We start from the raw sequence: 27,398 nt of genomic DNA, 5'->3' as shown, positions 1-27,398 counted from the left end.
AGAGGGTGCTATTGCGCTCAATGCATTAGCAATGATGCCCCACTGTGACCCACTCAGACGCAGATTTTTAATTGCGGAGAGGGAGAAAGGGGACGGTATCTGGCAGCCCCACAATCAGCCCTGAATAGGAAGCCAAGATGCTTCGTTCTTTTTCTTTCAAAGGCAGTCCAGTGCAAATTGGAAGAGAGAAAATGTGAATAGTCAAAGTGAACCATAATAAAAACAGAAGTGACATCACCTTAGGTCATATTTTATTTCTTTCATTTAATGCTGATGACAATGACTCAAAATTTATAATGAATATATTGAAATGCCTTAAAAGTTTGAATGCCTTGTTGCTTTTACTTCTACTACTCTTAAGTGACACACAGCTGTTTCTGTTTATTAGGTATTTCTCTTTGTCTGAGTTAGGAAGACAGTTTGGGCAGAAAAGGCATCTAATATATTGTTATTAGAACTAAACCATCAATTAAAGCTTAATTCATAAAAATGTGATATTGCTTTTGCTAAAGCCACACAAAAGCTGGGGCGCTCGCTGCTTTCCCTTATCCACCTGGGAAGTTCAATTTGAACTGCATCTACACTACCACTCACTTTGGACCCGTGGGTTTTTACAATATAGCCTCCGGAAAAGTAGTTTCCCCCGTTGGGTCCAAGATTTGTTGGAGAAGGGACACAGACATATTTTGGATTTTGATCTTGAATATATTTTCCCAAACTCTTCTCGCCTCTGAGTAGCGTTTCAAAAGGGATATTGTAAAGTTCTTTAGACATTGAGAATATTGATGTACCAGATGCAGTAAAGGCACCCGAGTCTAAATTTGCCTTAGAAAGAAGATAGCCTAATTCGATCCACTGTTCAGGATGCGCCTGTCCATGGATGTCAATAAGTAGGCCTTTTTGTATTTGCGACTTTGCCATATTAATAAATTCCATAAACTCATCAAAAGCTTGTTCTGCTTCAGAGTTCCCAAAGGCTGCCTCATCCTTTTCTCGATTAACATCTAACTTGGATCTTGAAAGGTGATTTATGATAACATGAGGGGTGTAACCACCCGATAGTAAACTGATCTCTTTTGCCAGTGCCTGTGCAGTTTCCAGTGTATATAGATCTTTGACTGTGGAAACGCTACATTTGGTCGAGTCCTTTGCTGTTCCTGGTGGGCAGCTATGTGTATAGTAGCATTCTGATGTCGCCTTATCCCAGCAGCCAGAATCTCTTGACGGTATAGAACTTGGCTGTAATGATCCTCCATGGGGAACAGTTATAATCAAGCTCATGTTTCCGATCTGGTACTCTGTGTATTTATTTTTCCCAAAGATATTATTCTGAGCTCTACTTGGATTATAGAACATATATAGTAGGACAATGAACCACGTTGTGCTTGCAGAACTAAACATTCTGGATTCCTATAAAAGTAACAAAAACAGTGTGTTAATATCATGCTGTTCTTACAAAATTGGTGTTTTTAGGGAACATTTCTGTACTGCTTGCTTCTAAATTATGCAAGTTGTATGAAGCAAACACATTCCATAATAAGGTCTTGCAACATAAAGGGGAACTATCGCGAAAATGATAATTTAACATAAGCTTCATCATACTGAAATAAGAAACTTTCTAAATACAATCAATGAAATATTCAGCAAGTTTATCTTCACTATTCCTCTTTCAGCGTCTGTTGCTCTTGATTCTTTCTTCTTGCAGCAGTTGGGTGTCAGTCATTGACAGTTACATCTAATATATCTTATTCGGGGCCTCCTTTCATAACAGATGAATTAGAGCTCACTCAAATAACTGATTTCAGTACAAACAAAATCTAACAAAATAACTGCCTTTTGCACAAATTCTGCATGTAGACTAGGGATGCACCGAATCCAGGATTCGGTTCGGGATTCAGCCAGGATTCGGCCTTTTTCAGCAGGATTCGGATTCGGCCGAATCCTTCTGTCCGGCCGAACCGAATCCTAATTTGCATATGCAAATTAGGGGCGGGGAGGGAAATTGCGTGACTTTTTGTCAGAAAACAAGGAAGTAAAAAATGTTTTCCCCTTCCCACCCCTAATTTGCATATGCAAATTAGGGTTCGGATTCGGTTCGGTATTCAGCCGAATCCTTCATGAAGGATTCGGGGGTTCGGCCGAATCCAAAAAAGTGGATTCGGTGCATCCCTAATGTAGACAGACATGAGTTGGGTGATTTTAATAGAGTGAGCTCTAATAAATCTTCTAGGCAAAAGGAGCCCCCCTATAAGATATAATGAATCTAACTGTCAATGAATATCTGACACCCAACACCTGCATGAAGAGAGAATGAAGAGAAACAGATGCTGAGAGAGGGATAGTGAAGATAAACTTGATTATTTCTGAAACGGTAAATAATTATTTTTAATTGATTGTATTTAGAAAACGTCTCATTTCAGTAAGCTTGTATTAAATTTTCATTTTCACAATACATCCCCTTGAACATATTTACACATTACAAGTGCATACTTAAATCCACCTTTGCACTTTTTATATGCCATGTGTTACCATAGTAGACAGTGAATAGGTGAAGACATGCACGGTAAAAATGAAGATTAAATACAGTGAAGTGGAGAAATATGAGCACACATATACATATGAGAGACATGTTTACATATACAAACACTAGCAGAATGGATTGGTACAAAGAACATCAATATTTAACAAACACATATATCACAGCAGAAAACTGGAATGATGTAAACTACAAACTAGTTCTAAAATAATTAGTTCTAAAATAATTCTCTCATCTTCATCTGACGGAGAGATCCGCATAAAAACAGCATCTAGATCAAAACAGGCAACTCCGATTCTGTTAGTCCTTCTGTTCTGCTCAGGAACACTTATATAATAATGTTTTTTGTCAGCCTACCTTCTATGATGGCAGCAGAATTGCTTTGCTATAGAAGCCGACAGTAATTAATATAATACCTGACAACAGATGTTGGCTTCTCACAATTACTTATCTTATTTGAAAAACATATTGTGCTAGTGCTACTTTTAGAACTGAAGGTTATACATCTTTTTTTTCTTTTAAATGGAAGCAAACACTAAAACCTGAATAAACAAGCAACCAAATACCATTAACTCTTTTGCTATGACTTTACCAACACTGTTGTTAGCAGTTCTGGCTTCTTCTCACATCAACAAATATCGTCTGACTGGGGGACCCAGGGCCCACCGGGCCTGTGCTGTGGGTCACCATAAACTAACAACATTTTTTTGGTAAATACAAATTTTGCATAATTTTGCACATGCACAGCTCCACTCTGCATTAAGCACTGGCTGCTTAATAGGAAATAGGTTTTAGAATCTATCTTATGATACCAGAACTTGAGTGACATAACAGGTACATAAAATTAAACTAAACTTAAAGTAAAGCCTCCCTACAACCCAATGCTTCCTGCACCTGAACCAACAGGAACTCACAGAACTCAATCTATCTATAGACCGGTCAAAAAAAAATTGCAGAGCACTAGCGATGGGAGAATCTGAACAATTTTGCTTCTCTGAAAATTTGGCAAATGGCAAAAAATCAGCCAAATGAATTGAAGCAGCGCAAGATGGCACCCCAATCACCTGGTATATAGGTAGATACAGTTCTCCAACTAGTCGCTACAGTTGGAGTGGTATCGGAGGCTGTATTTAATCTTTTCCTTCTCCATTAAACTTTTAATTTCAGTCATTGTGTTTTGCATGGACCAAAAGCTCTATCGTCTACTACAGAAACAGGATACACATTGTTTTGTAAACAAGATGTTTCATGACAATTAGAAAAAATCACTGGAATATGTGAGCTTTGAAAACTAAATTTCTGTGCCTTCATTTGGCTAGCAAGATAAAACCTGGCATTGGTTATCAGAACCTTAGAATGCCAACTGAGTGACTTAATTTGTTGCATTCAAAGATATGCCATCCAAACAATTCTCTGTAATATATTATTTTCCCTTACGCTCCATATTCAAGTATGGACCTGTTATACAGAATGATCGGGACCTGTGGGTTTCCAGATTAAGGATCACCATACCTGAAGTCTACTAAAGAATAATTTAAGCATTAAATAAACCCAAATAGGCTTGTTTTGCCCCCAATATGGATCTTTTTATATCTTAGTTTGGATCAAGTACATAGTACTGTTCTATTATTAATATTATACATAGAAAAAGGGAATCATTTTTAAAATTTTGGATTATTTTATTATAATGTAGTCTTTTGGAGACGCCCTCGCCGTAATTCAGAGCTTTCTGGATAACGGGTTTCTGGAAAACAGATCCCATACCCATATATGGATAGATAGTACAGCCAGAGATTTATTCCCAAAGAAAGAACTAGGTAAAGCCCTGTCTGAGTCCAGTTTTGCCACCAGACTTAAAGGGGTTGTTCACCTTCAAACAACTAGCTGGTTTCAGATAGATCACCAGAAATAACGACTTTTTCCAATTACTTTCTATTTTCTATGTGTGACGGTTTCTCTAATATTGAAGTGTAAAGTGTAATTTCTCTCCTTCTGAAGCAGCTCTGGGAGGGCGGGGGGGTCGCCGATCCTGTAAACTGTTCTAAATGGATACATTTAGTTGATACATTTCTTATCTTTGACCTTGCTGAGAAGAATCTCTGGGTTTCGTTACAGACGGCTGTTAGAATTGATACAATAGTTACTAATACTCCAGAGATGCTGCTGAGAAATGTATCAACTCAATGTTGCAAAATTGTAACAGTTCAGAGTCTTCACCTGAATTACTGAGCTGCCAGACTCAAAACACCAGAGACACGAACATTAAACTTTAAGCTTAGATTTTGGAAAAAACGTAAAAAATAAATAATGGAAAGTAATTGAAAAAAGACTTTATTTCTGGGGAACAATCTAAAAACAACTGAATTGAAAAAAGGGTTTGGAAGGTGACCAACCCGTTTAAAGCAACAGTAACACAAATTTTTTATGTAAAAATTAATTCCACCCCTCAAATAACAAATGTATCGTGGACAAAGTTATTTTTATTGCTTTATGCATAAATACCTAGGTAAAATCTGACTTCCGGATGTGTGCTGCATTTCAAAAAAGGAGATAGGGCGACACGCATTCTAAGCTCCTCTGCTTGCTCCAGTCTCTCTCTGCTAGCCAAATGTTCTTGTTAAAGCCATTAGTCAGTTGCTTCTGCTTCATAAAGGGGTTTCTGCTATTCTGTATCTTTCACCAGCTTGATTTACTTTAGCACCAGCTGAGAGAAGTAAGGCATTGCACAGGTCAGCCCTAAATCTTCCAAGGAAGACCAGAAACTCAGACAGCGAGCACAGATAGCACTTTTTTCTTTACTATCCAACTCTTTTAGAAATAATTCTTGCTAATGGTAGTGCTCCAACAAACTGTTTGATACAAATAGAGATATTGAATATGACAGGCAAATCCTTCCTGAAGCAGGATCCACTAACTTCCAGTTTTAAAGAAGGAGCGCACATATAAGAGAATGTATGTCGCCCCATTGCCTTTTCAATGCAGCACACAACCGGAAGAGGGATTTTACCTAGGTATTTATGTATAAAATAAAAAAATTACCTTTGTGCAAGATAGATGTGTTATTTGAGGGGGGTGGAATTAATGTTTTATTATTGAATATGGTTATAAATCTGAATCAATTAATAATTTGGAAAAAAAATATTGTCTCCCTTTCCTTTTGTACTTACCTATTGCATGCCTAATCACTTGGGCACAAAATAATGCCATCCTCATATAAATATCTAACTGGAGTTTGATTTTTTTTATACACCCTTGAAACAAAAAAATATAACTAATTGATCTGTCTTTGTCAGAGTCTGTCTTCCAAATGACTTTTGTTTTGTGCTGTCAGCTACAAATGAGAGGAAATGCTAAGAACAGTTTTAGCTTATCAACTCCATTTATATGCTCACTGAAAAAACTTCAAAAACATTGAAAATATTTTGCACAGGCTAGAGACGGAAGTGACGTGCTCGAAATTGGGCATGCGCAGTGCACTGTGCGCGCAACAGCTTGTAAGCTTCTCCAGTGCTTAAAAACGTGTTAAAACAGTCTCAAACATTCCGCCCTTCATAGTTTGCCAGTCGTGATTGCGCCAAAGGAAACTCAGCCATATTTGTTCTGGGGACTAAAATCCTGATTCTACTCAACCATTTGTGTTCCCTTCACACTGTAAACTCATAAATAACACCGTCACGGAGTTCTCTGTCCTAGCTCCGACAAGAAATATCCAGCGGCAGCGTAGCGAAATACTAGCAACTACATTGTCATCTACCTCTTCCAACATGTCCGCGGCAGCTTCATACTCACTTATGCTGAAACTGCGCATGCGCCAAGCTACGTCAACCCGAGAAAGCGCGCCACGGTTTAAAGCACCGACAGTGGCTGGGAGATAGAGAACTGCTGCTGGATGTGGCGGTGAGTCTTTTACGATTCTAAGCATTTGCCATTTGGGAGATAATGTACAGACAATCACTCAGGGATCTCGTTAGTAATATTTCTAGGTCTATCAGGGACGAGATCACTTCTTCATACGTTTGTTGCGCGCCAGCCAGGGGAGCAGAGAATCCCTAAGTTGGAAAACATGTGGCACTGAAATGGTTAGTTTAAAGATCCACAATCTATTTGATATAAAAGCAAAGAGCCACTGACAACCCACCTTTGTTCCCGAATAGAGGAAGTTTTGCTGTTCCTTTGGGCCATGTGAAAACTGTTCCAGAGGGGTTGCCAGGTCTCATTTTCAAAACCAGCCAATGATGGCTACAAAACTAACCAAGAGGCACTTCAAAAGTAGCCCAAAAAATAAGCACAACATGTGCAGGGTGTACAAGTCTAAAAAATAAATTAATTATATGGGAAAATTAGCCTTTTTCAAAATTTTCCATGAAGCAAAATAGGACAGTCACCTGTCCCCAGGGGCGTAACTACAGAGGGGGGCCCAGGAGCTATGGGGGCCCCACAAGTCCCTAATACATGTACAATTTCATTAAAGATTGGTAAAACCGGTCAACCGCTAGACATTTTGGTGGCCAGCAGATTTTTGCCCCAAAACTGTCTGAAATTGAGGATAGTCACCGGAAAATGCGAGAATGGGCGGGAGACTGGGGTACAGAGCCCAAAATTTGGTATCTTCCGACTTCTACAAAAGTCAGTCTCATGTAATGTAGTCTTACATTAAACTTGGCAAATTGTTAAACAAAAACTACATTACCCAACATGCATTGGGAGACACAGGCTTGGCACATTAGGACAAGAAAAAAAAACTTTGGCTGGTTTCCAAACTACAAATCAGCCAAAGGCTCAAAAAGTATCCCAAATCCATACCTTGGCTTGTTTGGCTGCTTTGCTTTTCCTTTGGGCCATGTGAAAACTGTTCCAGAATGGGGGGCAGACAGCAGAGTTGCCAGGTCTCATTTTCAAAACCAGCCCAAAACTAGCCAAGAGGCACTTAGATTGCACTATGTGCAGGGGAAACAAGTCTAAAAAATTTAATGAATATATGTGAATATACGCCTTTTTCAAATTTTTACTGTTTGGCAAATTTTTACTTGAAGCAAAATGGGACAGATCCAACTGTCACAAACAAGGGAAAGTTGTTCTCACCCCAAATTTTTGAAACCATTAGACGGGGGTGCAATGAGGCTGTGACCACAAAATACATATAGACAAATACAAGAGGTCCTCTGCACTCAACCTATTATCAATATATTTAAGACAGAGACATTTTGTGCATACTGCTACTAAAAAATGCCTTACCCTTTAAACAAAACAGGGATTGTTGGTCCATATATTGCAATATATTTAAGCTGGCCAACTACGTCAAAGTCATCCCATATCTGGCCAGTCCTATGCTCCATTTTCATCTGATCCATTAAGAAGTCAATTGCTTAATTATACATTTTACAAAGGGACTAAGTTTTACCTGCAACTTACTAGCTGCTTTCAAAGTAAAACCCCCGAACTTGGCTGCCCTTTTATTAGACACCAGTGGGATCACCTGACTATAGCTGGGAAGGGTGGGAGCTACAACATGGAGCTGGTCACTGCTCCTGTATAACTATAACAAACAAGGGAAAGTTGTGCTCACCACTAATTTTTAAAAACATTAGGCGGATTCAACTGTCACCAGGAGCGTAACTACAGAGGGGGTCTGAGGCGGTATTGGGGGTCCCATAATACATATACAGTTTCATTAAATTGTGGTAAAACCGGTCAACAGCTAGACATTTTGGTGGTCAGCAGATTTTTGCCCCAAAACTGTCTGAAATTGAGGAAAGTCACCGGAAAATGCGAGAATAAGCGGGAGACTGGGGTACAGAGCCCAAAATCTGGTATCTCCCGACTTCTAAAAAAGTCAGTCTCATTGCCTGCTGGGTAATATAGTCTTGCATTAAACGTGGCAAATTGTTAAACAAAAACTACATTACCCAACATGCATTGGGAGACACCGGCTTGGCACATTAGGGCAAGAAAAAAACTTTGGCTGGTTTCCAAACTACAAACCAGCCAAAGGCTCAAAAAATATCCCAAATCCATACCTTGGCTAGTTTGTACTTTCAAAACCTGCCTGGGCTTTAAATTAGTATCCCAATTTGGATGGAAAATCGCCAACCTGGCAACACTGCTTTGCTTTTCCTTTGGGCCATGTGAAAACTGCTCCAGAATGGGGCGCAGGCCGCAGAGTTGCCAGGTCTCATTTTCAAAACCAGCCCAAAATAGCCAAGATGCACTTTGAAAGTATTCCAAAAATAGCATAACATGTGCAGGGGGAACAAGTCTCTAAAGTAAATGAATATATGTGAATATACACCTTTTTAAAATTTTTACTGTTTGGCAAATTTTTCCTTGAAGCAAAATGGGTCAGATTTAACTGTCACCAGGAGCGTAACTACAGCGGGGGGCCAGGGAGGTATTGGGGGTCCCATAAGGCCCTAATACATACACAACTTCAATAAAATATTGGTAAAACAGGTCAACCTCTAAGACGTTTTTGTGGCTAGCAGATTGTTGCCCCAAAATTATCTGAAACTGAGGAAAGTTACCAGAAAGTGCGAGAATGTTTGAGTGACAGGAGACTGGGGTACAGAGCTCAAAATCTGGTAACTCCTGACTTCTAAAAAAAAAAGTCAGTCTCATTGCATGCTGGGTATTGTACTCTATAATCCTGTTAGTATCTGGTGGCGTTTTGTAGACCAATACAAAGTATTTTGTTTTTTAGCATTTTTTTTTAATAAACCATGGGAATTCAGGGATTGCTACAGTTCCTAAAGGAAGCATCAGAGCCAGTCCACGTGAAGAAGTATAAAGGAAAAACAGTGGCAGTGGACACCTATTGTTGGCTTCATAAGGGTGCATTTGCTTGTGCCGAAAAACTTGCCAAAGGGGAACCTACTGACCAGTAAGTGATTACGTTTATGTAATTGTGTTTTGATGTAATCTCCAGCGATATATATTTTTTTTATTTCATAGAAACATACACCTTGTATATGTAATATAAATAAAGAGATGATCTAGGATTCTGCAGTCCGCTTCTTCTGCCAGTACCCTTTCTCCCTCGGATGTAACAATCAGACAATATTAAACATGTGGACCAGCGCTCAGAGACCGCTGGAGGATAGACAAAAAGGACAGATTGGCTAATATAGTTTAATTTTTGACCTTTAGCTGTGCACCTTTAGGTGGTCACACACTCTATGAGGGAAGTGCTCCTTCTCCTTCGGGTTGTTACCACCACCTTTTTATCTAAACGGTGTTTTGGGAATTTTTGGGTGGGTACTTACAAACGTTAAGTGTTTTTATCGACCTTCAAATAAAGTATTGGCTTTTATAGACAGTCTGTTCTTCCCTCTCCAATTCTCCAATAGCTGTAAGGGAATACAGTACGCTTAGAATACTGTAAAATACTCTTTAATAATAAATCCTCTTTTTCCAAGTGCAGTCTGTTGTGTATTGCCGGCGTTCGACCGCATCGTCTAGTCCCAGGCGCACATGGGTGACATTACAACCTGACACGTTTCGTCTTACGACTTCCTCAAAGGCTTCACCTAAAGGTGCAGAGCTAAAGGCCAAAAATTACAACACTTTATTAATCAATCTGTCCTTTTTGTCTACCCTCAAGCTGTCTCAGAGCGCTATGATTCTTGCCTATGATTCTAATCACAAAAAATCTATGGTTGTTATTTTTTTAAATAAACAGTCCTTGAAATGTAGGTAATTACATTACCAGCGCAGTAATAACTCCCCTAACAAAACTGTCACAACAAAGAGCAAAGATCAAACATAGAATAGTTTCCCTGTTCCCCCCCCCTTCTTCGTGTTTCAGATGGACTTGGAGTCCAGTATAATTCATAAGTGATGTTTTCCGGGAGAACTGCTGCAAAACCGTATGCATTCTGTTGTAACTCATGCAGAGGAATTCTGGCACTTCTCAAGTGGTAGAGATTTTTGTACACGGTGAACTAATCTATTGTAGCTGGGTAGGAAAAGTAGATACAAATGCATATGGTCAGAAGACACTTTTTCCATGAAATGCAACTCAACAGTGTCCGCCAACTACATAAGCATAATGGGACTATTCAAAGGGCAACATTTTGCCTCTCATATTCTAAATATCTCCAGTGCCATTGGACTTTGATGGCATATGTTTAAACAAATATTTGGCAATTCACAGTTAATTTGCACCTGAAGGAACTAACAATAATGCTTTTATTGCAGGTATGTTCAGTTCTGCATGAAATTAGTTCACATGCTCCTCTCCTTTGGTGTCAAGCCTATACTTGTTTTTGATGGATGCACGTTGCCTTCAAAAAAAGATGTTGAAAAAGCGAGAAGAGAGTAAGTTGAAGAAAAGCTCAGCAAATGCCTGCTTGGAATGCTGTTTTCCTTCAGAGTTTTAAATATATTTAAAAATATATTATAATAGTCAAGAAAATGACCTTTTATTTTTATAATTCATGTTTGAAAACCATTCTCTGTCACTGGAGATTAGATGTATGAAAGTGCAAGTAGCTTTCTCTTTCTTTTATTTTTCCCTCTGTTCGTCTTGAAATGATAACGTTTCTCAATATTTTTCATTGAGCGTTATTAATGAATCATATGCAAATTACATGTTCTGCAATGGCAATTTAAAGCACCTGTGATCTTGGTCCAATTGAAAATCTAAGGCTCTATTTGACAGTTTGGAGTTCACAAATGGCATCTAACTAACCTGCACAACCTGAGTTAAATCTGCCGGAATAGTCGGCAAAGTTGGGTGATAATTTTCCCAAAAGATGAAAAACTGTTACATCAAATGGCTCTACAAAATATTAAGAGATTGGGGATTGAATACTTAATCCACCAACATATTTCAGTGATTATTCTTTAATCTTTTTTTCCACCCTAATAAAACCACATTATATAAAATATTGAGTTCATATGTCCAAGACATTTCTTTGTAGGATTTATCTAACTGAATAAGAGAATTGAATAAGGAACTGAATACATGCACAATCTGCTTGCCCCCCAAAGCAGCAAGACATACAAGTGTACACTGCTTTACTTGTGTGGAACCCTTGTAGTGTTACTCAGGTGTCACGTCAAAGGTCCTCTTCACTACATGTTCAAGAATAATCAAATTGCTTCATCAAGCTATGCCTCCAACACATTAATTATGTTCTTTACTCTAAGTGCACTCACTTATCCGTCTTAGAGCAAGGGCACAGGAAGCATACTCAACACTTCTCTCCTCTTGCAGTTTTTAATGTGGCTGAGAGAAGCGAATCTGCTCTGATCAGCAACCTCCTGTTATTGCACTGCCAGACTCGGCTCGGCCTGTGTGTGGCTACAATTAGCGGAGTAGAGATCAGCCTGAAAAATGCTCAGTGTTGCTGTACTGCCAGGAGCAGCTCTGGCCTGAGAGTGGTGGAGCAGAGATCGACCTGAAAATTCCTGCTTTTTTGTTTTTCAGGCTGAAGATGCTGATCAGAGCATGGCTCAAACTCATACTGGAATAGAGAGGTCATTCTACTTTGAGAAATAATCTGTGTATATAAGGAAGTTACATAGTTTTTGCAGTTGTCCACCCATAGTGCAAGGCTTGGTGGCATCATCTTCTCGTAACATTCTAGCCCAAGCTTTCTGGACATTTTTTTCCCAGAGTCTGTCCTTTGGGGTCCAAAAATTTTTTTCTGGGCCACCTAAACGCAAAACAAAATTACAGATACAGGAAAACACTGGCAAGAATATGTAGGATAGAAAGTATTCACCCCATGTATCTAGGAGAGGAAACAAGCATTCTTCCCAACTGTCTGCAGAACTGGCATTCTAGCTGCCCCTCACCTGGTGTGTCCGAACTACAGTTTAGAAGCCACTGTTCTAGCAGTTTTTTACATTATATAACGGTTCTTTAGTCTTCAAGATAAGTGAGCTCTGGACTTATTTGTCTTTCCTATTAAAAAATAAAGTAGGGCAACAGTGGTGTTTAATAAGAACATTGGCACTTGTAGAGATATTTCACCAAATTTTTTTGACTTCTTTTAAAACTACTGAAGGTATGTAGTGCAATGTGACATTGATGCTATTTACTTTTGATTGTTGGGGGCAGTTATCTGTTATGATGTTAAAGACTGAATTTAACATAATCTGAATAAGCTCTTTCTCTCCTTTGTGTTATATGCAAAATATGATATAAACTTAAAGTAATGTTTGTGTTACAGGAAACGACAGACTAATTTGCAAAAGGGGAAACAGCTGCTTCGAGAAGGCAAATTGGCTGAAGCCAGAGAATGCTTTTCTCGCTCTGTTAACATAACCAGCTCAATGGCACATGAAGTTATCAAAGTTAGTGCTTTTTCTCAAAATATTCAGTTGCATTAAATATTCTAAATTCTATACTCTAACACTTCGATTTTGGTAACAGTGGATTGGCTGTTGGATAATTAGGAAGGCTTGTGCAAATGTTATGGTACTGTAAGAGAAGCAAGCACTGTTGAGGTATCCTGTAGCACAGCAAACTTTTAAAATGTATTGCAGGGCAAAGTGTTCATTGTACACACCTGCATATATTTTGTTTGTGTTTGTTTGTAGACCATGATATTTATGAAATATACCCTGCCCGCAACCGCATAATGCCCTGCTGCCACCTTCATTCGGAGATTCATATAGGTTTGCACCTGCATGCCCCACCCCTTTTTATGACATGGGGCGGAGCCTATAAATACCAATCCACTCTGGGTCAGGTGTGGGTTGACTTTTTGTCCACCTGCACATCACTAGAGGTTAAGTGTATTGTTGACATTTATTGGGATAGTATATATGTAATATTTGTAATGCGATGACAGAACCTTATTTAATTTCAATTATTTCCTTAAAGCCTCATAGAATATCTCCATACTTAAGGCTTAGAATTTGTATTTAATTTTTCAGGAGATCATGCCTCCAATGTGTTAGTCTGACTTTAGTATATAAGGTAATTTCTTGGAAGCTTAAAGGGGATGTAAAGGCAAAAAAATAAAATCCCAATAAAAAAAAAGTAATCTATCTCCAATATACTTTAATTAAAAAATGTCTACTGTTTTTATAAGAAACCTGTCTGTATGCAGTGAAATTCACCTTCGTTTTACTCGCTCTGACAGCTGCAGTTAGGAAACTTCAGACAGTCCCTTACTGCTGTGCAGAGAAACAATCATACTTTCAAACAGGGGGCAGCCCCCCCACCTTACTTCCCAGAACTCGAGCAGCTTTATTTGTTTCCCTGTAGATTTGTATCCTTAGACCCAATGCAGTCTGTATATTCTGATTATTAATCAGTCTTCCTGTATCGGCTTCTGGCAGATATTATTTAACTTGTGCTGTTTTGATTATTTATGACGATCCCTAAGCTTAACCTTCCAACTGAAGCTCAGACCACACTGAGCATGTGCGTAGTCTTGTTATTGCAAAGATGTTTAACAAAGTTACAAGATGACAGCCCCCTGCGCCAACTTTAAAAGCATAAATCATAAATTGGGCTTGTGGTGCAGTTAGTTCATGTTTATATTTGGTATATATAATACAGCATTTCTAACATTATTCTATTTTCGACTTTCATTGTCCTTTAATGACCGCACCAATGATTGCCCAGGCAACCGTGGATTTTACTTATCCTACCACCTTAACAGGACTAAAAGACTTCAATATTGTTAACTGATTATCTTCTCACCAAATTTGAAAAGGGAATTATCCCTTTTATCTGGCAGTTAAAAAAGGTTATCCAGAAAGCTCAGAATAATGGGACCACCATGTGCCATAGAGACCATTTAAATGCTTCAAAATGATTTCCTTTTTTTCTGTAATAATAAAACCGTACCATGTACTTGATGTTACCTAAACAGCATGAATCCACATTGGTGTCATAACAATGCTATTTGTGTTTATTTAATGTTTGTTTTTAAGATTAGACTTAATTTGGTGGTTTAAATTACAGAAAGAACCTTTATCTGAAAATCTCTCGGTCCCAATACTCCGGATAATAAATCCTACTTTGCATTTTAATAGAGGTTCTAATGCTGCCTGTTGAAGCTGCTGTATTTGAATGCCTTGCTTTATTTCTCTAAAAAAGAAGAGCAGTTGCAGTTTTTTCTGTTCATAAAAATACTTAAATATCTATATTGGAGACATAGGTACAGTTCAGCTGTGCAAAAATAGGTTTCTCTTGGGGTTCTATATTGGAGTGCTGGGGTCAAACTTTGTGTAATTTGTTTATCAAGCCTCACCCACGTGCACCCAATAAAAAGGGATGAGGGCAGTTTATTGTGTTTTATTTTATAGTTTTATAGTATGGGGAGGTGGCTCTCTCCTTAATGCTTGCTCTCCCAACCCCCATTCAATGGTGTTTTTGGAAGAGATCGTGCTAAATAAAGAGAAAAGCAGGTATGGTCTTTCTCTCCCCACAAAAATAACACTTTTTTCACTTAGGTAGGACTGATGTATGGACACTGCCTTGACGGGCGCGTCAGCTTATGCATATTTTGTACAAACTTTGTAACTAAAAGTGTCTTTTTTACTAGTTACAGTTCAGCTGTGCAAAAATAGGTTTCTCTTGGGGTTCTATATTGGAGTGCTGGGGTCAAACTTTGTGTAATTTATATTGGAGACATAAATATAACTTTATATCATTGTAAATAGATTTATGATCAAATCAGTAACTTCTGCAACTTATCAAGGAAATCAACAATATATTTTATGTTTCTAGGCTGCTCGCTCCGAAGGTGTTGACTACATTGTGGCTCCTTATGAAGCAGATTCACAATTGGCATATTTAAATAAAAATGACTTTGCTGAAGCTATAATTACAGAAGATTCTGATCTTTTAGCATTTGGTTGCAAAAAGGTGAGAAAAATTTCAGTATACTGGATGCTTTACATTCTTTGTGGTAAACTAAACATAGCTTGAACTTAAATAAATATAAATCATTGGAAGGACAGACTGGTGGTTAGCACTCCTTAAATCTTATAATATTTTTTATTGATCTGAATATTGTGTTGGAGAAACCTGGCCCAGCCTACTCTTTCTCGCGGTCATTGTATGCTTCCGAGACATCTTGCAAAGTGGGAGCCTGATCCATTTTTTTGTTATTCCCATGCATTTTATTACAATTGAGTTAATAAGAAAACATGCTGAAATATTCTGCTCATTCCTAATCATGTCAAGAATCCTTAATGGAATTGGAAACTTTTTTCCCCAAAACACATCATATAATAGTGGTGCTCCAGCAAAATTCTGCTCTGAAGTCCATTTTAAAAAAAAAGCAAACATTTCTAATATTGCATTTTGATGTGGGGCTAGATATGTTGTAAGTTTCCCAGGTGCCCTCAGTTATGTGGCTTATGCTCTGATAAAATTGTCACTCTTTACTGCTGCTCTGCATGTTGGAGTGGTATCGCCCCCTCCCTTTCCCCCAAGCAGCTCATTAGCAAAACAATGGAAAGGTAACCAGAAAGCAGCTCCCTAACACAAGATAACAGCTGCCTGGTAGATCTAAGAACAGCACTCAATAATAAAAGCCAGGTCCCACTGTGACTACATTGAGTAGGAGAAAGAACACCCTGCCAGAAAGTAGGGATGCACCGAATCCACTATTTTCGCAAAAGAATCAGAACCCTAATTAGCATATGCAAATTAGCGGTTGGAAGGGAAAAACATTTTTCACTTCCTTGTTTTCTGACAAAAAGTCACGCGACTTAATTTGCATATACAAATTCGGTTCGGCTGGGCAGAAGGATTCAACCAAATCCTGCTAAAAAAAAAGCCTGAATCCGGAACCAAATCCTGGATTCGGTGCATCCCTACCAGAAAGCAGTTTCATACTAAAGTGCTGGCTCTTTCTAAAAGCACATGACCAAGCAAAATGACCTGAGATGGCTGCCTACACACCACTATTACAGGAAAAAGTTCTACAGGAAAAAACTACATTTGTTGGTTCATGAAATGTATACCATTAGAATGAATGCTTAACCAACAGATAATCTATATTATGATATGTGACCTATTAAAGAATCCGTTGCATAGTTGAAGTCAGCATAAGTAGACAAATCTATCCTTTCTTTTAAATGTATTTCTTTTATTTTTTATTTATTTTTTAAAGGTGCTTTTAAAAATGGACAAATTTGGCAATGGTTTAGAAATTGACCAGGCACGATTTGGAATGTGTAGGTCGCTTGGTGACGTATTCACTGAAGAAAAATTTCGCTACATGTGCATTCTCTCTGGCTGTGATTATCTTCCCTCCATTCATGGCATTGGATTAGCCAAAGCATGTAAACTTCTGAAAGTTGCTAACAACCCCGACATTACCAAGGTACTCTCTTATTTTATAAGTTGGCTTTTATTGTAAAAAATGTCCGTGTATTTCTTCATTAAGTGCCAGAGGATGATTAGCAAAGCGGGGTAGAGGATTTATCCCGTATTGCAAATACTAAACTAACACATTTTGCATGCATAGCATTAATTTGTATTCCTGTATATGTCTGTTCTATGGGATTTTCTCCTAAAATGTTGTGTTTCCTTGCAAGTGATATATACCCTCCTTCCATACCCCTGTTTTGCAGGTAATTCAGAAGATTGGGCAGTATTTAAAGACAAATATAACTGTGCCTGAAGGATACATTGAAGGATTTCTTCGTGCCAATAATACATTTCTTTACCAGTTGGTCTTTGATCCTGTGGAAAGAAAGCTAATTCCATTAAATCCCTATGGGAATGATGTTAATCCAGAAGAATTAAATTATGCTGGACCGTATCCTTTTTTTAATTTTGTTTGCATGGGTTTTACAAGGAAACGAAATTATAACTTAGACTATGCGTACATCCATTTATGGCCATTTTATTATTGCATAAATGCCTGCACTTGATTAATAAGAGCTTTTAGTTATGCCATTCAGTATTTGTTTTCCAGCTCCTTCAAAGCAAATCTCTTTGGTTAAGTCCTAACCACTTGCAACATCTAATGAAGTTATGCAACTCTGTAGGTAAAAATTAAGGTTTCTGCGTAAAATATAGAGAGGCTAAATACCATAATTTACCCAGTATAGATGGGGTGATAGAGACCACAGAAAAGAGTGCTATGGGGCAGATTTATCAAGGGTCGAATTTGAAAAACTTTGAATTTCAAAAAGACCAACCGCTTGTTTGTTTTTTTTGTTTTTTTGCCGAATAGGTCCGTTTTTTTTTTTTTCATATAAGAATCGAAGTAATAGCACATTCAATAGAATTCTGACTTCTCAAGGTTCACCATTTGACTCCAAATAAGTTCTAGGAGGTCCCCCATAGGCTAAAACAGCAATTTGGCGCCATTAGATGGCGAATGGTTGAAGGCAAAATTTTAAAGAAACCGTACATGATACATTTCGATATTCAATTTTTCTAACATTTTTCAAATCGAATTTGGACTATTCCCTAGTCGAAGTACACAAAAATTAGCTAAAATTCAATTTTTTTTTTTTTAATTTGAATTTTCACTTCGACCTTTGATAAATCTGCCCCTTAGTCTTGCAAACTAACACATTATTCAAGTAAATTTTCAGGGTACAGTTGGAATGATATTACATTGCCACAGCACTTTAAACATTTTTTATATTCACAGATGTATAATTTGTATTTATACATCTCTTCTAAAACATCCTTATCTCCTTACAAAGTTATCATGTAGTGTGAAACTATCGCGAAAATAATAATCCCTCCATTCCCTTACACTTCTTGCTCCCTGAATTCCCAGGCTATGCAGGGAGCCGGCGGGACTCAGCTCCCTGCAGTGTAGGACAGGAACCAATCAGCAGCAAGAAGGACCTGATAGGGAACTGGAGCCTGTCTGTGCTTGTGTGACTGCAGGGCTGTGATTGGCTGTCCCCCTCCTACTGTGCTTCTGGCTGGGACCGTTAGGACACGCCCACCCCTCATTTGAAACACAGACAGGGACCAGAGAACATCTATAGGGAGCTCTAATAAAGGGGCTATTCATATTCATTTTTAGCACCATGTAAAAGCAACACCATATATTACTTAGAATTGCCTACAAAATTTGTTTTTTTTCATTTATCCTATGTCTCCTAAGTGATTCTATTTACAAATTTTCTTATTTCAGTATGATGAATCTTACAGTCTATACGGAATGCAGTTATAAAATAGTGTCTGGTATTGGTATTATCCTGGGGAAGCACAGGCACATTTAATTTAGCATCTCTTTAAAGTCAACTTCTTGCTGAAAGTTCTTTACTGATCTTTGTTATATGGAACCAAAATAATCTTGGGGGGCAAGCAATATTCTTACATGCCTAGAAAAAAAGTATATTGGAAAACGTCTTTTTATTAGTTCTTTTCTTAAACATGCCATAGAAATATGGGAGACTCTGTTGCCCTTCAGATCGCACTGGGAAATATGGATATAAACACCAGGAAACAAATAGATGACTACAATCCTGACATCCCTCAGGTACTTTACTTTACTACAGTCTCAAATAATTTAAGATCTCCAACACAGTAGGGGGTAAAATATTGATGAAAACACCTTGATAGCAATCTTGTGTTTCTTCTAGTCTCTTCCACCCCTGTTATTCTAATGAAAATAGGTTACACTTGGTGGATACTTATGTGTCAGTTTATAACTTGAGTGACAACGTGACTTCTAACTGGTATGTTGCTTAATTGCTTTTTAAGTAACAAGTAGTCTTGATCGGAAACAATACAACTTTTATATAGCCATCCACAAAGTAGCAGCTACTAATTTCCCTGTGTAAGGGTCAGTCCACACTAGCAGATTCTGGGAGATTTAATCGCCTCTTCTTCTGGGGGACAATCTCCCCGAACTGCCTTTGCGTGTCTTCCCATCCACTATAATGAAAAGTCGCCTGCACTAAAGCACACGCGGCGTTTTGTTTTCCGGTCGCCCGAAGTTTCCTAATGAGGAACTGACATTATGAAGCAGTAACCTGTCTAGAACATTAAGGGTATGACTTATTAATGCTCAAGGCTTCGGTTCCTAAAACCATCCGTGTTTTCTGCATCTGAATACCTCTGCTTGCTGCCAATCTGATTTTTTTCCCAACCAAAAAAAAATAAAAAGTTAGGTTTTAAACACAAAGCTTTTATGTTTTTTGAAAATCCAGCTTGGCTATAGGCTTGAGCCTTAATAAATAAGCCAATAACTGTCGTTCTGACACATAGGAGGAAAACGACAATATTTGTTCCTTTTAATGCAATTATTTATTTTGCGATTATGTTCATTATTTGGGGTAATAAATATTTTTGGATCAATCCATCACATTGTTGATAAATTAGCCCCATAATATATGTAAAGTATGTTGTAAACACCAATCAACTTTTTATTCCTCTGCTTGCTCTAGCATTTAGGAGCTGTCCTAATTTGCATTTTATATGCAATAATATTTCTACATAGGCACCCTGTGCTTAGTGTGGCACCTTTTGGGAGGGGGTTATCTGGTGTTTCTATGAGGGTAGCACTTCCGCTGCTTGACTCTTGCAGCTTAATTTGTTTGCAGAGCTGAGGGAAGTGGTTACACCCATAGTTGACGCTTGTGTAGGGTGTCCTGCACATATGCCATTCAGTTTGAGAAGGGGCAGCACTAAAGCACTGGACTTAAATGCAGCTCCTAGTCTATAAGCATCATTTTCCAGATGGCAAGGAGTATGACCTTTGATAATATTTATATCATGCTAATAACGAGCTAGAATGTCTACCGCTGTTATTGTAAATGTGCATTTTTTAATGTTTTGTGTGCGCTTAGCTCTCTCATCATAGGAGTCAAAGCTGGGACAATAAGCAGTTAAATCGAAAGACGGCACATACAGATAGCATTTGGTATACAAAATCTGAGCCTTGTAAAACCACAAAGATTGAAGAAATACACAGCCCGAGGGGCTTAATCCTTCCAAGCAAAAAGCACACAGTGAAAAGGTCTTATGAAGGTATTTACTACTGAGTGTTTAGCTACAAACTAACCTTTCTCTACCAGCCACTCTTTTTCTTTATCTTCTTTCCTTTCTCCCCAATGGATTTGATTCATTGTCTACATACTGTTTCTATAATTTTTCAAGCTGTGATCTATTTTCATCTCTTGCCCCAAAGATGGAGTTTCTGATACTGACTTAATCAGCCAGTATTCATTTTCTAAAAACAAGAAAGCCAGACCAGACGGTGACGATCCCATGCAACAGGTTCCTGCTAGCACGATGATATTACAGCCACTGGATGACTGTGCAAACACCAAACCTAAAAAACCAATACACCAACCTAAAACCAGGAATGCATTTGCTACGTTCCTGCAGAGGCAAAAGCAAGACTGCAGTTCAGTCTCTGCTACAGGAACCCGAAGCAGGTGTGTGTAACCCATCATTTTATTTAATACAGATGGAATTATTTTTTATGAGAAAGATTTGTGGGTTCTTTTTGTCTATTTCAAAGCAAATGCTTTGAATAAGTATCCCTGCCCCTATATTTATCACGCTAAGTCTATATTTTAAATCTATAATGGTCAGAAGTGGTGCAGTCTGGGCCTTCCTCAACCACGACACAAACTTAAAGTAGATATAACATCTCCTTAGTCTATTTAAAAGCATGCTCCCTGTAGGGCAACAATTCAACAAATGGGGCCACCTTAGAGATGCCAGATCCATTACAAATGAATGGTAAATGTAAAATCTTTATTGGTAATTGAAAAGCTGCCACGTTGGAGTTATTCTCCATATACCTTTATATATGATTAAATAGATTTCACTATAAAGCCCTGCTCATAGAAAAAAATGTCTATTACTATAGTAATGTCTATTACTATTCACCCGGAGAATTTTGTTCAGGAAGAAGCTCATCTAAATTATTAAAGCAGATCTAACAAAGAAAAGAAAAAACAGCGGTAATCTGTACATCGTAAAATGACGCCATTTTTCTTTTTAATTGCAATATAAAAGGGCGGACATAAGTACACCTTTGTGTATAAATTGTACTGCTCTGCCCTAGTGATGTAAAAGCCTTATTCGGAAGGAACGGAATCATTTTCATTGTCATTTATTTGCTTTCAAGCTAAATTCTTACATACCAGGTATTGATTAGGATATTCTACATTAAAGGGATAGTTTACTTTTAGCATCATGTAGAGGGTAATATTTGCAATTGGTTTTCATTTTTTATCATTTTTAATTTTTGAATTATAGCTTTTTATTCAGAAGCTATCAGAATACCCTTCCCAACCATGCATTGCTTTGAATGAGAGACTAAAGTATGAATAGGAGAGGCCCGAATAGAAAGATGAGTAATAAAAAGTAGCAATAGCAATCAGTTTGTAACTTTACAGAGCATTTGTTTTATAAATGCAGGAGTCAGTGACTATAAAAGAAGAGTTGATATGTTGTATAGAATTGTGAACAGTGACACGTGTTTCCCATTCATTCAAAAATATTTTGTGCGCCTCTGGCCTTTGTAGGCGGGGATTTATTTTGTTTGGTTAAGTCATTAATACTTATTTCATTTGTACTGTATTTTCATGTTTTCTTCCTACATCAGATTTTTTTACAAGCCAGCAGATGAAAAACCCCACTGTACAGAAAAAGAACAAATTGTATGTAATGGCAGTGCTTTGGATATTGCCAAAGAAACCCATGAGTTGACTGAAGAATCAAGCATAAAGACTGAAAAAGAGGATTCTTTGTCTACCATCTCAGAAGTGTGCAAACCGAACAATCAACGAATATCTCCATTGCAAAACCAAAGGAGTTGCTTCACTTGGTCTGGATCGCTGGACAGTGAAAGTTCCCCTACTCCAAAACAATCTCCCATGTTGCTGTCACTCCAAAAATTTCACAGAACAACTCCTTACATGCAGAACGAAGCAGAGAACAAACCTAGTTGGCAGTCCAGCTGTATCAAGTCCGATACGGTGTCACAAATCGATTCAAATGAAAAACTCTTGAAGAAACAGGATATAGAGGACACTGACTCAGATGTAAGCATCTATCTTTCCATATGAATACACTTGCATAGAATGCAGCAAATGCATAATGAGAAATCTTAGACTATGCTGTATTTATATTGCTCAATATAATTGGCAAACATTTGAAATATTGTAGCTTTGATTTTGCTTACTTGTCCTGCTGCAGATTGATTGTTGAGCTTCCTAGTAGCATGAAAAATAGACTACAATGCAATGTACAATGCAGTTGCACTCTTGATTTAATGCCTGCTGTATTTTGATAGCTGCAAAAGGAATTCATTGTGCCATAGACCTTTAAGAATTACACTAGGATAGTTTGTGATTAAAAAGACTGAATCCATTTTTTTAATTTATTAGGAACATGCCAGTACCCCAGAGTCTCCATGCCAGTTTACTATGAAAGCCTCACCTGCTCACCAGTCTTTCTTTCCTGAACCTAAGGGCTCCGCTCCCAAAAGCAAGGTACTTGGACTGAAATTTGGATTTCATAGCTAATGTTGATTAATTCTTAAGTGGAAATGATGGTTGATACTACAACGCATTAAAAATATCTTTAAGATATCACACAAGGGTAATGTGGTTAAATGTGGAATTTAAAAGAAAATTATTTTTTTTGTGTGTAATGTTTGTGTGTTTATATATAAACAGCCTAGTACTGGGGTTTCTCACATACAAACGCTCCTCTTCAACCATATATATATAGTCTAGTTCTTGTGTTTCTCACATACCAATGCTCCTCTTCAACCATATATATAGTCTAGTACTGGTGTTTCTCACATACCTGCACTCCTCTCCTACCATATATATAGTCTAGTTCTTGTGTTTCTCACATACCTGCACTTCTCTCCTACCATATATATAGTCTAGTTCTTGTGTTTCTCACATACCAACACTCCTCTCCTACTATATATATATATATATATATATATATATATATATATATATATATATATATATATATATATATATATATATATATATATATATATATATATATATATATATATATAGTCTAGTTCTTGTGTTTCTCACATACCAGCACTCCTCTCCTACCAAATATATAGTCTAGTTCTTGTGTTTCTCACATACCAGCACTCCTCTCCTACCATATATATAGTCTAGTTCTTGTGTTTCTCACATACCAACACTCCTCTCCTACCATATATATATATATATAGTCTAGTTCTTGTGTTTCTCACATACCTGCACTTCTCTCCTACCATATATATATATATATATATATATAGTCTAGTTCTTGTGTTTCTCACATACCAACACTCCTCTCCTACCATATATATATATATATATATATATATATATATATATATATATATATATATATATATATATAGTCTAGTTCTTGTGTTTCTCACATACCTGCACTTCTCTCCTACCATATATATATATATATAGTCTAGTTCTTGTGTTTCTCACATACCAGCACTCCTCTCCTACCATATATATAGTCTAGTTCTTGTGTTTCTCACATACCAACACTCCTCTCCTACCATATATATATATATATATATATATATATATATATATATAGTCTAGTTCTTGTGTTTCTCACATACCTGCACTTCTCTCCTACCATATATATATATATATATATATATATATATATATATATATAGTCTAGTTCTTGTGTTTCTCGCATACCAGCACTCCTCTCCTACCTTATATATAGTCTAGTTCTTGTGTTTCTCGCATACCAGCACTCCTCTCCTACCTTTTATATAGTCTAGTTCTTGTGTTTCTCACATACCAACACTCCTCTCCTACATGTACCAATACTCCAACATTACAGATATCTTTTGGTACCGTTTTCTTGGAACTCATCTGTGTTTTGTTTTTTAGCCAGCAGCAGTTACAACAATACTGTCCAAAGTTTAGTTTTGCCCCGTGTTGACAAATGTGTCTCTGTGTATCTGAGTCTATGTAATCAAACATGTACATATATGTTTCTTCTGCAGTATGATTTAATACAGTATTTGATTTCTAATACAAAGTTTCTGGAAACATGTTTTCTAAATATCCGAGTGCAAAATTCATGTAAATGTTCTTTTCCTTTAGGTTCCTGGACTCCTTAAATCACAATCTGTAGTTTCTGGGCTCAGGACAAAAGTGAAACCAAGGGCACCAGCAAAAGTTAGCGGCTTGACAAACCGAAGCAATACAAAAGCCACTCGAAATAATGAAAATGTTCCAGGACTGCAAGCTACAATTGGGGACCTTTGGAAAAACTTCAGCTATAAGAAGTAACAGGTTTGTTTTTAATTTCCATTCAGTAGGCCATAAAACTATAGCTGTAATGTCTTTATATAGAAATGATTTGCCGTGTCAATGTGTGAGCATATGAATGTTGCTTGGTGCTTAAAGTAATTTAAATTGGTTTACTTCTCTATACAGTAGACCCCCTGCCATTTTAGTTTTTTGCTTTTCATGAAATACATTACATGTGCTATTTTCCCCTATAAAAGGGGATGTTTGATCTGGAAGACAATAGGCCATATGTGACTACTCCACCCCAAGAGATTTATATGGCTCCCAGTCTGTCCAAGGGCTCCTTTGTATGAAATTATCATTTTAACGCATGATGACCCTCTGACATATTCATTGGATAATCAAAAGCAATGCTGCCTAATATCATAAACATGAGTCTATTAATAATATTTATTTTTGCCATACATAAGACATTACTGTTTTGTTTTATCACTGCAGTTCTGATTTTCTTAATTTCCTTTATTCCTCACAGGCATCAATAGGAACCCCTCTTACAGTACAATATTTATGAACCTGAAAGCTACATTATGGGCCTCACTGGAACATTTGCCTCAACAGTTGGATACCTTCTAACATAGGGAAAACCGGCTGACAACAGTCATTCTATGAAATGTGATCACTCTAGTTCAGTAGTGATATATGTAATTGGGCGTTCCAGTTCCTACACAGGAAGTGGCATACTGACCTCACAGGAAATAGAATAATTTTTATGAAATAGTCAGACTGCCTTTTTCAGCTGTGATCATTGTGGTTATCAAACCGTGGTGTTTAGAAATACAGACTTAAAGGGATCCTGTCATCGGAAAACATGTTTTTTTCAAAAGGCATCAGTTAATAGTGCTACTCCAGCAGAATTCTGCACTGAAATCCATTTCTCAAAAGAGCAAACAGATTTTTTTATATTCAATTTTGAAATCTGACATGGGGCTAGACATTTTGTCAATTTCCCAGTTGCCCCTGGTCATGTGACTTGTGCCTGCACTTTAGGAGAGAAATGCTTTCTGGCAGGCTGCTGTTTTTCCTTCTCAATGTAACTGAATGTGTCTCAGTGAGACATGGGTTTTTACTATTGAATGTTGTTCTTAGATCTACCAGGCAGCTGTTATCTTGTGTTAGGGAGCTGCTATCTGGTTACCTTCCCATTGTTCTTTTGTTTGGCTGCTGGGGGGGAAAGGGAGGGGGGTGATATCACTCCAACTTGCAGTACAGCAGTAAAGAGTGATTAAAGTTTATCAGAGCACAAGTCACATGACTTGGGGCAGCTGGGAAATTGACAAAATTTCTAGCCCCATGTCAGATTTCATGATTTCATAATTGAATATAAAAAAATCTGTTTGCTCTTTTGAGAAATGGATTTCAGTGCAGAATTCTGCTGGAGCAGCACTATTAACTGATTCATTTTGAAAAAAAATTTTTCCCATGACAGTATCCTTTTAAGGCCATTTTTGCTAGTAATGCTATTTCCTATCAGAAGTTTTAAAATGTCACTGTTCTGGTAGTTGGAAACGTTCTCCACAATGTGGATGTCTCTATGAATGTATATGTATGCCTTCAAGGCCACAAGTTAGATGAATAGCTGCTCTGTGTTTTTATACATGGAATCACAAATACTGGTAGAAATTCGTGTTGCTGTATTGTATCTGGAGATTTTCAGCCTTCCTTTCACAAAGGCACACAGCGTGACAACTCCAATTTGTATCTGTTCTTTCAAGTGAATGAGCACCTCATTGGTCATAACAGCGCACATCCAATAGGCCCTGTTGTTTTTCCAGAATAAATTGCAGATAACTGCATTTAACACATGATTGTTGAGTAGGTGTAAATGCAGTAAATATTTTGAGGTTAAATAATAAAAGATGCAAAATTGTATTTTCTTTAGGGGAAGGTCTAATAATCACCTATATCAACCAATCAGTAGGTAGCATTTATTGGTCACTGGCAAACGGTTTATTGGGTGCCATAGGTTACTACACCAAGGCAAACGTCTTTTTAGTATTTTATTACATCAGATTTTGTCCCTAAGGGTGGTGGCATACGCTAAGATTCTGAGGAGATTAGTCGCCCATCGATAAATCTCCTCTTCTTTGGGCGACTAATCTCCCTAAATACCTTCCCTTTGGCAAGAATGTGACTCGCCGGCAGGATGGCATACGTAGTGATTCGTTTTCCGAAGTTGGCTTACAGGGAAACTTAAAAAAAACGGAAGCGATCCGTGTGCCATCCCGCCAGCGATTCACATCCACAGTGTTCATACACATGATCAGCTTGCTTCCACACCCCTATTTGCTGAACATTTAGTACTGTACATATTCCTGCTTTTTTGGAGATTCTGGCATGGGATATGGCTATAGGCTCATTAGCTCAGATTGTCAGATATCTAGCTGCTATTCTGTCTGCTTTATAAGAGGTTAATCTGACAAACTACCATGGTGAAAGTAAATCCCATTAACTTCCTCCTTCTCATACTTTACTCTAGTCTTTGCTTTATGGCCTTCTATAACTGTATCGCTGCTCTACCATTGATTTTTCTGTTTTGTATATAGAATATGTTTGTGTGATCTTTTCAATTGTACATACTTTTATATGGTCTATAAAATAGCCTTGTTCTTTGCACAAAACTAATAAATCATTTTTAGCATTT

The 27,398-nt window shown here is 37.6% G+C and overlaps 2 protein-coding genes across 6 annotated transcripts; one reads left to right on the top strand and one right to left on the bottom strand.

Moving 5' to 3' along the window:
• Positions 1-234: 234 nt before the first annotated feature.
• Positions 235-7,510, bottom strand: LOC108700207. Of its 5 annotated transcripts, none has more exons than XM_018233179.2 (2): positions 7,340-7,510; positions 235-1,410 (listed from the first exon to the last, which is right to left on the bottom strand). In XM_018233179.2, exons 1-2 carry the CDS (start codon positions 7,427-7,429, stop codon positions 466-468), a joined length of 1,035 nt encoding a protein of 344 aa, XP_018088668.1. In that variant the 5' UTR covers positions 7,430-7,510; the 3' UTR covers positions 235-465. The 5 variants fall into 5 exon arrangements, with proteins under 5 accessions (XP_018088668.1, XP_018088671.1, XP_018088669.1 ...); XM_018233182.2 differs by lacking the exon at positions 7,340-7,510 and adding an exon at positions 6,675-6,812; XM_018233180.2 differs by lacking the exon at positions 7,340-7,510 and adding an exon at positions 6,291-6,358.
• On the top strand, positions 6,397-27,398 carry exo1.S (exonuclease 1 S homeolog). The gene is given in 14 exon segments (NM_001090358.1): positions 6,397-6,433; positions 9,234-9,413; positions 10,730-10,849; positions 12,712-12,835; positions 15,228-15,365; positions 16,621-16,833; positions 17,084-17,271; positions 18,867-18,963; positions 20,276-20,456; positions 20,617-20,866; positions 22,048-22,486; positions 22,832-22,936; positions 24,548-24,739; positions 25,230-27,398. Coding segments are annotated over 12 exon segments (2,205 nt in total). The 5' UTR covers positions 6,397-6,433; positions 9,234-9,252; the 3' UTR covers positions 24,737-24,739; positions 25,230-27,398.

The sequence above is a fragment of the Xenopus laevis genome, chromosome 8S (genome assembly GCF_017654675.1).
Source record: "Xenopus laevis strain J_2021 chromosome 8S, Xenopus_laevis_v10.1, whole genome shotgun sequence".
Taxonomy (NCBI): domain Eukaryota; kingdom Metazoa; phylum Chordata; class Amphibia; order Anura; family Pipidae; genus Xenopus; species Xenopus laevis.
The sequence above is the reverse complement of the archived record's forward strand: the minus strand, read 5'-3'. Positions and strand labels throughout refer to the sequence as shown.

Coding starts and splice junctions, on each gene's coding strand:
- LOC108700207 (XM_018233179.2), bottom strand. CDS start 7,429: ATGAGACCTGGCAACTCTGCTGTCTGCCCCCCATTCTGGAACAGTTTT. Junction 1,411..7,339: donor AAGCAGCCAAACAAGCCAAG/GTATGGATTTGG, acceptor TTACTTTTATAG/GAATCCAGAATGTTTAGTTC.